The 12686-nt window shown below is 46.9% G+C and overlaps 1 protein-coding gene across 2 annotated transcripts in view; it reads left to right on the top strand.

Moving 5' to 3' along the window:
* The window catches only part of ERN1 (endoplasmic reticulum to nucleus signaling 1), a 125732-nt gene that overhangs the window by 110449 nt on the left and 2597 nt on the right, over positions 1-12686 (top strand). For both annotated transcript variants that reach the window (XM_048490950.1, XM_048490951.1), the window contains 5 exons: positions 1762-1961; positions 5609-5756; positions 6402-6529; positions 11343-11466; positions 12580-12647. In XM_048490950.1, coding sequence (XP_048346907.1) covers positions 1762-1961; positions 5609-5756; positions 6402-6529; positions 11343-11466; positions 12580-12647 — 668 coding nt within the window. The remainder of the gene's footprint in view (positions 1-1761; positions 1962-5608; positions 5757-6401; positions 6530-11342; positions 11467-12579; positions 12648-12686) is intronic.

The following is a 12686-nucleotide window of genomic DNA, read 5'->3' as shown; positions in this document are numbered from 1 at the left end:
ATGAGGAGAGGCTGCAGCGTTTGGGACTCTTTAGTTTGGAGAGGAGACGTCTGAGGGGGGATATGATTGAAGTCTATAAAATTATGCATGGGGTAGAAAATGTTGACAGAGAGAAATTTTTCTCTCTTTCTCACAATACTAGAACCAGGGGGCATCCATTGAAAATGCTGGGGGGAAGAATTAGGACTAATCAAAGGAAACACTTCTTCACGCAACGTGTGATTGGTGTTTGGAATATGCTGCCACAGGAGGTGGTGATGGCCACTAACCTGGGTAGCTTTAAAAGGGGCTTGGACAGATTTATGGAGGAGAAGTCAATCTATGGCTACCAATCTTGATCCTCCTTGATCTGAGATTGCAAATGCCTTAACAGACCAGGTGATCGGGAACAACAGCCGCAGAAGGCCATTGCTTTCACCTACTGCATGTGAGCTCCCAAAGGCACCTGGTGGGCCACTGCGAGTAGCAGAGAGCTGGACTAGATGGACTCTGGTCTGATCCAGCTGGCTTGTTCTTATGTTCTTATGTTCTTAAGAGAAGTGTGGGGAAGCAAGGGGTGGGGGTGAGGTACCATGGGGTGGGGGCCGCAGGAGGGCAGGCCCAACCACCATTTTGCCCCGGCTACACCACTGCTTGGAGGATTATAAAATATTATTGACCTGGATGGCCCAGTCTTGCCTGATCTCATCAGATCTCAAAAGCTAAGCAGGGTCGGTCTTGACTCGTATTTGGATGGGAGACCTCCAAGAAATACCAGGATTGTGACAGGGAGGCAGGCAATGGCAAACCACTACTGAACATTTCTTGCATTGAAAACCCCACCAGGGGTTGTCATAAATCAGATGTTACTTGTTGGCAAAAAAAAGTATTATGTTTTACTAACTCTTGCAGCACTGCAGTAATCTAGCATAGTCCACCCAAAATATACAAAGGTAATAAACTGCCTTCTCGTCCTCCCTCTGATGGGATTGATGTTAAAAGAGACATTCTAAGAATGGTCTGGGATCTTCTTATCTTATGACAGTCAGAATGGACCTGTGGGGAAAATGCAGGTTTTACTATTAAGAATAGAAATATCTTATATACTCGCGTATAAGTCTACTTTTTCAGCACATTTTTTGGTGCTGTCAAAGCCCCCCTCGACTTATACGCGAGTGAGGGTCCCACTTAATTCTTGTGTGGCATTCTCCCTCTCCCATCTTCGCTCTCCTCTGCCTTCTTCTCTGCCTTCCGCCTTTCAGCTGCTTTCTCTGCCTTCTTCTCGGCGGCGGCCAGCTCCTGGCTCTCGGCGGGTGACAGCCAGACAATCTGGGTGAGCTGGACAAGCTGCGGGATGGAGAGGTTGGTGGCAGAGACCTTGGGATTGGTGAGATGGGGAGTCAGTGGCAGAGACCCCCAAATAGCATGCGGCCGTATCTATTTTTATTTTTGAAATTTACCAGTAGCTGCTGCATTTCCCACCCTAGACTTATATTCGAGTCAATAAGTTTTCCCAGTTTTTTGTGGTAAAATTAGGTGCCTCGATTTATATTCGGGTCAACTTATACATGAGTATATACAGTAATCCACTGCAGTTGAGAAGCCAAACCAAGGTAGAAACAATCTATATGGAAGTCAACTACATTGTCCTGTTGTAACACCACAAATCTTTGTATTTATTCTTTTGTTTGTAGTGCAGTACTGATGATTTAAAATAGATCTATTCAAGCAATAAAATTGCTCTGTTAACTACTTAGTGGCTCTCAAGTGTCTTTGTATTAGTCCACAGAGATCTGAAGCCCCACAATATCCTTATTTCTATGCCTAATGCCCATGGTAAGGTCAAAGCCATGATCTCGGACTTTGGCCTATGCAAGAAGCTTGCGGTGGGCAGGCACAGTTTCAGCCGTCAATCTGGAGTACCGGGCACTGAGGGCTGGATAGCTCCAGAGATACTGAGCGAGGACCGCAAAGAGAATCCGGTAAGTAATATTGCACCTCTTAAGGGTTTTTGATGCATTACTTGCTCTTGGGGCAGTTTGTTTGGGTATGATCTGAAGCAGGTCTTGGTGTGCTTCTGCAAAACATGCGCTTCAGTGAAACAATAATTTTAATTATGTACCTAAAAGTTGGGAAGGGGATGCTTATCATTATCATTAAGGGCACTTTTGCACATGCAGAATAATGCACTTTCAATCCACTTTGTCGCTGGATTTTACTGTGTGGAATAGCAAGATCCACTTGCAAACAATTGCTAAAAGTGGATTGAAAGTGCATCATTCTGCATGTGCGAAGTACCCAAAGTATTGTAAGCAGTAACAAAATTTCTTGCGGAGTATGAGCTTTTGTGAGCCACATCTCACTTCTTCAGATACACCTCTCAGTTCATGAAACCTCATACCTTGCCAAAATTTTTGTTTGACAAAGGCACTACTGGAGTCTTGCTCTTTCCTGCTGCTACAGACTAAGGCCCTTTCCGCACAGGCCAATAAACATGGGTTAAGGGCGGGATAAAACCCGGGTTGCGGGGGGGAACTTCACACGGATCTCGCTCCTAAAGCAAGTCCGCTCTGTGTTTCTCCTCCCCCCGCAACCCAGGTTTTTCAAAATTGCGTTATGTGCGATTCTTTGAACGCCCCTCACAGCCGCAGGCAAACAAACGCCTGCAGCTGTGAGGTGCGTTAGGCGGCTGCTATCCAACAAGAGAATAATAGTCCCCGGCTCCCATCTGCGGAGCCACGCAGGAACAAAAAGTTGTTTCATTGCCCTGGTGGGTCAGTCGTGCCTGCAGGGCCCTGGCGGATCAGTCGTGCAGGGACCCAAAAAACCCCTGCACCTCCGTGCAAAGGTGCGCCCCCTGTTCACATGGCTGCCTGCCCCTGGAACAGCCAGCCATGTGAACGGACCGAGGTGAGGATGGGTTCGTGTTTACCTGTTTATTGGCCTTTCACCCTTGTTTATTGGCCTGTGCAGAAAGGGCCTATCATGGCTACCCATCAATGGCCCTCTAAGTAAGTACTGTTATTATTGTATCAAAAAGTTGTTTTGGAAATATCAGAACTATACTTCTGATAGTTAAAGATAACAACATGGATGCCTTTCCTGACTCTCCAGTACAGAATTGAAATGGGGGATGGACAGAAGAGAAAAAAAACCCCAACTAATTGGTTAAATGTTGAAGGGACGTTATTTTCTATGAGGTAGACCTGCCCCAAGCTCCATCAGTCAACTGTTGGACACCAAAATAAATGAGCAGTAGACCTGGCCTCCCGACTGCAGCAGTGAGGTATACCACATACAGATGATAATGGCCCTTTAAGTGATCATTATTTCTTATTAGGGGTAAAAATGGTCTCCACAGACCAGAGGCTAGGTCTGCTGTCCATAGGAAAATGCGGGCATGGTCCCAGGCTGGGACTTGCTTGTCAGATGAGAACCTATCACCATGCTGCTGCAGAACTTCAGGCCGTTGGAGGCCCTGGAGCCATTTTCCAGGCCAGTCCCTTTAAGGTTGATACTACCCTGCAAAAAGGCAGAGGGTGGGGGTCACAGCTATGGGACTTCAAGGAGCCCACCAAGAGCACCTGTGGGTCAATTCCCTTTCCCCTTCTATTCTGCGAAGTGTGATCAGTGTTAAAAATTGCTGGTCTGAAACGTGGACCCAGGACTGCCAGTGGAGTACATTCTGTGGAAGCATTTAAACAGCTTGTAAAGAGAATGGGAAAATGGATTTAGTCATACTTGCCCTAGTGAAGCTGCCCATGGATGATATACATATCTACAAGTAGGGGGTTCCACAAAACTCATAGGGGAAGAATTTCATCTCTCACCAATCGGCCAATGTGGTGTCAGGCCCCACCACCTACCTTTGAGGGTGGCACCAGGGTCTGGGAGCATCTCCAGTGTTTGCTGCCATCACAGCCAGATCCAGAGTGGCTCCTGACTTCATGCACCATCACAACCAGGCCTGAGAGCTCTAGCATGATTTGGTGGTTAAGAGCAGCAGACTCTAATCTGGAGAACCAGGTTTGTTTCCCTGTTGTTCCACATTACGAAGAGGAAGAGTTGGATTTATATCCCATCTTTCTCTCCTGTAAGGAGACTCAAGGTGGTTTACAAGCTCATTTCCCTTCCTCTCCCTACAACAGACACCTTGTGAGATAGGTGAGCCTGAGAGAGTTCCGAAGAACTGTGACTAGCCCAAGGCCATCCAGCAGGAATGTAGGAGTGCGGAAACACATCTGGTTCACCAGATAAGCCTCTGCCACTCAGGTGGAGGAATGGGGAATCAAACTCGGTTCTCCAGATTAGAATCCACCTGCTCTTAACCACTACACCACACTGGCTGCTGAATAACCTGGATCAGTGTCAGTTTTCTCAGACCTCTCTCAGTCTCATCTATCTTACAAGGCACCTGTTGCGGAGATGAGGGGGAGGTAATTGTGAGCCACCTTGAGATCTTAAAGGTAGAAAAAAGCAGGGTATAAAAACCAACTTTCCTTCTTCTGAAGCAGCTTCCATCCTCACCTGCCGCCAAGCATGAAGATTAAAGATAAGTATGTTGTTTGTACATACACAGACAACACTTTTTTTTAATTTGGGGAGAATTTAAATCCTCCATATTTTTTTTTTTAAGATTTCAGAATTTTCAAACCTACAGGAAAATCTGTTTGGTATTAGTGTGGCCCCAATCCAAAGATTTAGATATCCGTTGGCTTCCATCTGCGGATATGTGAATCTGTCACCAAAACACCCCAAATTTGCAAAAAAAAAAATTCTGAAATCCTCAAAAAAATAAATTGTGGTGTTTAAATTTTCTCCCAAATAAAGGAGTATTGTCTGCACATGTGCAGACAGTGCACATACCATTTCTTCCATGTTCTGTTGGCGATGCAGTAGTGTAGAAGCTGAGGAGATTGTGAGGGAGAAGCAGCAGTGAGCCTGGCAACATTGCTGTGGGGGTGGGGCAGGAGCAATGATGGCCCCAGCAGCATCACAGTTGACCGGGGTGAGGAGTGGGCTAAGAGTGGGAAGAGATCTCCCTGCGACAGTTGGGAGTTCTCACTTGTGTGTGTGTGTGTGTGTGTGTGTGTGTATAAAAGGCAGCTACCAAAGAAGGAAAGGAGTCTTAATAGTCAAATGTTACTTAGTGGGGTGCTGTGTGGTTTCCAGGCTGTATGGCCGTGTTCTAGCAGCATTCTTCAGAGGATCTGAAGATGCCAGCCACAGCTGCAGGCGAAACGTCAGGAGAGAATGCTGCTAGAACACGGCCATACAGCCCGGAAACCACACAGCACCCCAGTGATTCCGGCCGTGAAAGCCTTCGACAATACAAATGTTACTTAAATTACTCAGTTATTATTGCCAATATCTACTTTTTGAAATTAGAACAAATATTTAGCTACTTGCTGTAAGCTTAGTGAAATGCCAACGTAGGCCTTATGTGTACTTTTAAGCAGCATTCCTTATTTTTAGAGGTTTACTTCAGAGGAACAGGCCAACGACATATGTACACAATGGATTTTTTTCATAAGATTTTGATAGTTCTTCCACTTTGGATTTTGAAATCTTTTCCCTTTTTGTCGATTATGTTAAAATAAACTTTCTTTTCAAATTATTTTCTTTCCAGACACATACAGTAGATATTTTTTCTGCGGGGTGTGTGTTCTACTATGTTGTATCAGAAGGCAACCACCCATTTGGCAAATCCCTGCAGCGGCAAGCCAATATTTTGCTGAGCGCCTACAATCTGGACTTCCTAAATCCAGAGAAGCATGGTAAGCATGTGTATATACAGCAATACATTCCCCTTTTATCCAAGCCATAGTGGATTTTTTTGTTGCAGGCATAAAGGTTATTGCATCGCTTGAATGGCTACCTTTTGTATATCTTTATACCAAGAAAAAGTACAAGAAAATATTATCATAGCATTCAAGAACAATCAGACAACAGTCTATGGCGGACCTGGGCATTATATGGCCCGCGGGCCACATCCGGCCCGCCGGATGACCCTGACTGGCCCCCCTGCCTTGCTGGGGAGCGGTGCACCTTTGAAAGCCCCGCAGAAGCCGGTTGCCTTGGCTGCCGGCTTCTGCGGGGCTTTCAAAAGCGCCTCGCCCCCCTGCCTTTTGGCCCGGCCCTCCACAATATTTTCTGTTTCTTATGCGGCCCCATGGAAAAAATAATTGCTCACCCCTGGTCTATGGGAAAAGGTCTGGGGAGTATCCAAATTGCTTTTCTATGCAAAGCTATGGAGTTTGAATCAAAGCAGAATTTGAGATGTTCCATTGTTGGGTTTGTGTGTGTGTCAGTATCCGAAGCATTTGGCAACCTGATTTACTCAAAGGTATCCAGATAATTTGAAAATTTACATAGCCTGGGTGTAAACATGTGGCTATCTGATTTTTTTGTTGTTGTTACAGAAGACATAGTTGCTCGCGACTTAATAGAGCAAATGATAAGTACAGTTCCTCAGAAGCGGCCTTCAGCTAACTGCGTGCTAAAGCATCCATTTTTCTGGGGTTTAGAAAAGCAGCTTCAGTTTTTCCAGGTCAGTCATGACTCTTTCCTCTTCAGTGCCGTTTCGTATGTTCTAAGGGTAAAAACTTGAGTAGCCTACCGTGCAGAGTATGTGAATTGAGAAATGCTTAACTGCCTGAATATTTGCTGGCAGACAGAGGCCTTTGTTGGTTAGCTTGTTCGAATGTTTTTGTTGGTTGGTTTAGAACAGTGATGGCCAACCTATGGCACGGGTGCCAGAGGTGGCCCTCAGAGCCCTCTCTGTGGGCACACGCAAACAGAGTGCCCCCCCCCCCACATCTAGGCTGGCCTGGGCCGCTGGGCTCAATTATTAGCATTAAACCTAAGACCTAGTTTTGGGGAAGCAGTGTAGGTAACCCTATTAAGCGCTGTTAAACCCCACTGATTTTCATGCAAAGAACTAAAGCGCGATCCCTTACCTGGGAGTAAGCTCAGTTGCTGGCAATGGGGCTTGCTTCTGAGTAAACCCTTTTAGGGTCATGATTCACCCGTTGGAAGAGTTGCATGGTTGCTTCAAAGCAAAGCCACCGACTACCACCCAGCTTACTCCTGAGTAACGCACGCCTCGGAGCCAACTGTTTTTTCTAGCCTAAAACCTCAGTATTCAGGTTAAATTGCCGTGTTGGCACTTTGCGATAAATAAGTGGGTTTTGGGTTGCAGTTTGGGCACTCGGTCTCGAAAAGGTTCGCCATCACTGGTTTAGAACATTTTTATACTGCCTTTCCAGGAACTCGTCTGAGGAGGCTTGAATGAATGAATGAATGAATGAATGAATGAATGAATGAATGAATGAATGAATGAATGAATGAATGAATGAATGAATGAATGAATGAAAAACACTTTTAAAATACTCATTGAAAATCCAGCGTTGGAAAAGCTGGATAAAAAATCCAGCGTTGGAAAAGCTGGATTAACATGATAAAAAAATATAGATCATAAAAACAGAACTGCCTTTTTCCCATGGCCCCAGGTGGCTTACAGCTTTATATTGTAAACATGCAAAACACAACATAACCTCCACATAGCCCTCATTGCTGCAAAAAGGTGCCTGGAGCCTGTGAATGGGTGTAAAGTGCCCTCAAGTCGCAGTTGACTCATGGCAACCTGGTAGGGTTTTCAAGGCAGAAGGAGGAGGAGTTTGGATTTATATCTCACCTTTCTCTAAGAAGACTCAAGGTGGCTTATAAGCTCCTTTCCCTTCCTCTCCCCACAACAGACACCTTGTGGCTGAGAGAGCTCAGAAGAACTGTGACTGGCCCAAGGTCACCCAACAGGAATGTAGGAATGCGGAAACACACCTGGTTCACCAGATAAGCCTCTGCCACTCAGGTGGAGGAGGGGGGGAATCAAACCCGGTTCTCCAGATTAGAATCCACCTGCTCTTAACCACTACTCCACACTGAACAGAAGTTGTTTGCCATTGCCTTCCTCTGCAATTCTGGTTATCCTTAATGGTCTCCCATCCAGTATTAACCAGGGCTAACCTTGCTTAGCTACTGAGAGCTGATGAGATTAGGCTAGCCTGGGCTATCTAGGTCAGGGTACCTGCAGCCTGCAGGCCATTAAAAGTCCTAGAAATTTAAATGGCAGTGCCTCCTGAACACCTCTTGTGGTGTGCCTTCACAGTCATCTCATTCCATCAGGCAAGAGCTGGTATAGAAAGCTGTGTGCTCTGCTTGATGGCTTCCCTATATGGGGGAGAAACCTAAATGGGGGAGAAACTAACAGGACCATAATTGGTGCACCAGGACATGTTGCAAGAGATGGCTGGTGAGATATATGGGCACTAGGCAGGGAATAGCTTCAATGGTTGTCATTGACACAAACTGGCAGCTGTTTAAAATAGGCAAGGTATGTTCTCTTCAGTTACCCCTTAAGAACAATTGGGCTTCTTCTTTCTGAAGCTGCTGAAGTTTCTGGGTTGTCTTCAAGGGCAGCCAATCTTAGAGCAAATTACAGTAGTCCATCCAAAAGGTTACAAAAACATGGACCCGCACGACCAGATCAGCTGAGTGTGAGAACTGCTGGAGAACCAGATTCAGAAGATATGAGATGTTTTTAGTTGCTATTCCAATCTGCCTTTCACACAGCAAAGCTGTATTCATCAGTGTCACATGCAAGGTTTAGTGCAGTGATGGCAAACCTATGGCACGGGTGCCAGAGGTGGCACTCGGAGCCCTCTCTGTGGGCACGCACACACAGAGTTTGTCATGTGGGGGCAGAAAATCACCTCCCTCCCCCCCCCCCCCCACACACATCTAGGCTGGCCTGGGCCACTGAGGACGACGTGTGCGCACCGTGGTGAGCAGGGAGGACTCGGCTGGCAGGCCTGGTGCCTGTGCTCTGGGTGGCTGTTGCCCGGGGGGGTGGGGGGGTGGCGCAGAGGAGGCAGAGATGCTAGAGAGGCACAGAGCGGTGTGCGTGGGACTTGCTGCAGGCTAGAGCAGGCTGGCCCCTGCACGAGTGGGTGGGGTAGAGGAAGAGGGAGCCAACCGTTTTTTTCTAAACTAAAACCTCAGCATTCAGGTTAAATTGCCGTATTGGCACTTTGTGATAAATAAGTGGGGTTTGGGTTGCAGTTTGGGAACTCGGTCTCAAAAAGGTTCGCCATCACTGGTTTAGTGTGACTTTGTGGTGGAAAATGAGAACAGAAATTGTCATCCTAAGTACCCCAGTTTTTGTTTTAAAATTAAAGCAAATTTCTAGCCCTCATGGCTTGCTCAGATCTCTCTGAAGCCAGATGATTGGATGGACTCCAGTGGTGGCAGCGGAGCTCCAGTGTCCTACATGATTCCTTTGTTCCTCCGCATAACAATGAAAATCATGAGAATAAAAATAATATTATGCAAAATGACACCAATTAATGCAATTTGCACAGTGTCTACAATTAGCTGTCTTTGGCTCAGAATTTAAATTGTCTGGGCAGAATGTTAATCCTGTGCTGAAGAGCACACAATTATTCAGCGATTTTTTAGATATGTTAGGATAGAGATTCACCTGACCTGAATAGCGCAGGCTAGCCCAGGGGTCTGCAACCTGCAGCTTTCCAGATGTTTATGGACTACAATTCCCATCAGCCCCTGCCAGCATGGCCAATTGGCCATGCTGGCAGGGGCTGATGGGATTTGTAGTCCATGAACATCTGGAGAGCCGCAGGTTGCAGACCCCTGGGCTAGACCAATCTTGACAGATCTTAGAAGCTAAGCAGGATCAATCCTTGTAAGTGTATTTGGATGGGAGACCTCCAAGGAATACCAGGGTTTCGCTCTTGCCTTGAAAATTCCAACGGGGTCCCCATAACTCAGATGTGACTTGACAACAACAACAAAAAAGAGATCAAATAGATGTTGTTTATATATTTTTGGAAGGCAGCATCTACAGCATTGGCTGGCACCAGTAGATGGCCTGGTCAGGCATCTACCCGGGTTCTGGTGCTGACCAGAATTGCCTCCACACTCCCAGGACCACCTTGGGGATATACCCACTCCGAGTGGGTTATAGTCACCCACATAACCTCAGCAACTTGAGGAGCTGCCTGTGGTTGGTGCTACTGGGACCATAGAATCATAGAACCATAGAGTTGGAAGGAGCCATACAGCCTATCTTGTCCAACCCCCTTCTCAATGCAGGATCAGCCAAGAGCATCCTTGACAAGCCTTCATCCAGCTACTGCTTGAAGACTACCAGAGAGAAGGAGTTCACCATCTCCCTAGGCAGCTCATTCAAGTTCTGAATTACTTTCACGTAAAAAAAAATCCTAATGTCCAGCTGGTACTTTTCTGCCTAGAATTTAAACTCATTATTTTGAGTCCTATCCTCTGCTGCCAACAGGAACAGCTCTCTGCTCTCCCCTAAGTGACAGCCTTTCAAATACTTAGAGAGAGCAATCGTGTCCCCCCCCCCCCCGCAACCTCCTCTTCTCCAAATTGAACATTCCCAAGTCCTTCAGCCTTTACTTGTCTTCTGTTTCCACACATCAATGTATGCAGCCTTAATCTGGCTGGAGGGGAAGAGCCCTTCGTCTCTCTTTTGCTGCATCACAATTCTGTTTCTGAACTCCTCCATTTGACACCTTTCTAAGGCATCTGCTGCTACCATCCAGGTGGAGGGCCTCCAGGTGCAGGTGCTTCTGTTGCCACCGAAGGAGGGGTTGAAGAGGACAGCCCTAGCCACCTCTTCTTCTGTTATCCTGGAGTAACTGCTCTGGGTTCTAATTTTAAAACCTAGTTGAAGAAGAAGAAGAGGAAGAGGAAGAGGAGGAGTTTGGATTTATATCCCCCCTTTCTCTCCTGTACGAGACTCAAAGGGGCTGACAATCTCCTTGCCCTTCCCCCCTCACAACAAACACCCTGTGAGGTGGGTGGGGCTGAGAGAGCTCAGATGAACTGTGACTAGCCCAAGGTCACCCAGCTGGCGTGTGTTGGAGTGCACAGGCTAATCTGAATTCCCCCAGATAAGCCTCCACAACTCAAGCGGCAGAGCTGGGAATCAAACCCGGTTCCTCCAGATCAGAATGCACCTGCTCTTAGCCACTGCTCTTAGCCACTACGCCACTGCTGCTCCTTATAGCGGCACTGCAAGGAAATCCACCACCGCACAAGACCCCTCTGCCCTGCTGCTTTCCGCTGCCCCTTGCCTATCCCACATGTGACCTTGCTGACTGGCTGGCCAATGAGCAGCATGCTCTTATTCAAGTGCATTAGTCGAGGCGCTCTAGGAAGAGGAGGAGCAACCTTGTCTGAAGAGGGCAGGGGGACAACAACTTGCTGCATGAGCCTTTGCAAAAACCTGGAACGCGCAGTCAGTGTCATATCTCTTGCAGGATGTCAGCGACCGAATAGAAAAAGAATCCTCAGACGGCCCGATAGTCAAGGAGTTGGAGAGGGGTGGGAGAGCAGTGGTGAAAATGGACTGGAGGGAGCACATCACTGTCCCTCTACAGACAGGTGAGCTTTTATTTGTGTGAAAGTATTGTTGTTGTGTGTTTGTTTGTTTGTTTATTAGTTTTTTATACCACCCTCCCCCAAAAGGCTCTGGATGGAATATGCTGCCACAAGAGGTGGTGATGGCCACTAACCTGGATAGCTTTAAAAAGGGCTTGGACAGATTTATGGAGGAGCAGTCGATCTCTGGCTACCAATCTTGATCCTCCTTGATCTCAGATTGCAAATGCCTTAGCAGACTAGGTGCTCGGGAGCAGCAGCAGCAGCAGCAGAACGCCATTGCTTTCACCTCCTGCATGTGAGCTCCCAAAGGCACCTGGTGGGCCACTGCGAGTAGCAGAGAGCTGGACTAGATGGACTCTGGTCTGATCCAGCTGGCTTGTTCTTATGTTCTTATGGTGCGCAACATATTAATCTATACAGTAGAGCACAGTTCAAACCATAACAAAATACAACTATAATAACAAATACGGCTCTATTTGGGTTAAAACAATTAAAACCCTCATTAAAACACAGCGTTCCAGTATGTCATCTCGTATCCAACAACTAAAACCCTCCCAGGAGGGGAGCGGTAGGTCCCTCAGATGTTACGGGGACCTTCAAAGAGGGGACCACCAGAAGGTAGTTGAAACAATTTGGACTTTAGTTGAAACAATTTGGACTTTAGTTGAAACAATTTGGACTTTTGAAACAAATTGGACAATTTGGACTTTAGTGTGTGATGACTGCGCCTCTTACTCTTCTTTTATTTTGGGGGGCAGGGGAAGCACTGTGCGCAGGGACTTATCACCCAGGGGGACATATGGGGTCAAATGTCCCCAGGCTGTGGTAATTTAGTCATGTGTGGGGCGGAAAATCGCCCCCCACACCCCTCCTCCTTCCCTGATGACCTGGTGCAAAAAAAGTTGTTTGGTTGAGGTGGGGGAGGGCGGCCACCCATACCGGGGAGGGGCGGTGGTGTGGAAAACTCAGATTTTGCACTAGGCTACATTTTCCCTAGATACGCCTCTGACTGTGCATAAACAGAGCCAACTGTCTTCAAGCTTGGGTTTGATACACTCCAAGAAGGAAGACTCAATCATTACTGCGCTCTCATTTTCTCGTTTCCTTTTTCAGATCTTCGAAAATTCCGATCCTACAAAGGGGGTTCAGTAAGAGATCTCTTGCGGGCCATGAGAAATAAGGTTCGTGTACCTGGAGAAGGAAATGCACAGAAGCTTTGG

The sequence above is a fragment of the Sphaerodactylus townsendi genome, linkage group LG03 (assembly GCF_021028975.2).
Source record: "Sphaerodactylus townsendi isolate TG3544 linkage group LG03, MPM_Stown_v2.3, whole genome shotgun sequence".
Lineage (NCBI taxonomy): Eukaryota > Metazoa > Chordata > Lepidosauria > Squamata > Sphaerodactylidae > Sphaerodactylus > Sphaerodactylus townsendi.
Note: the sequence above shows the minus strand (reverse complement) of the source record. Positions and strands in the feature narration are given on the sequence as shown.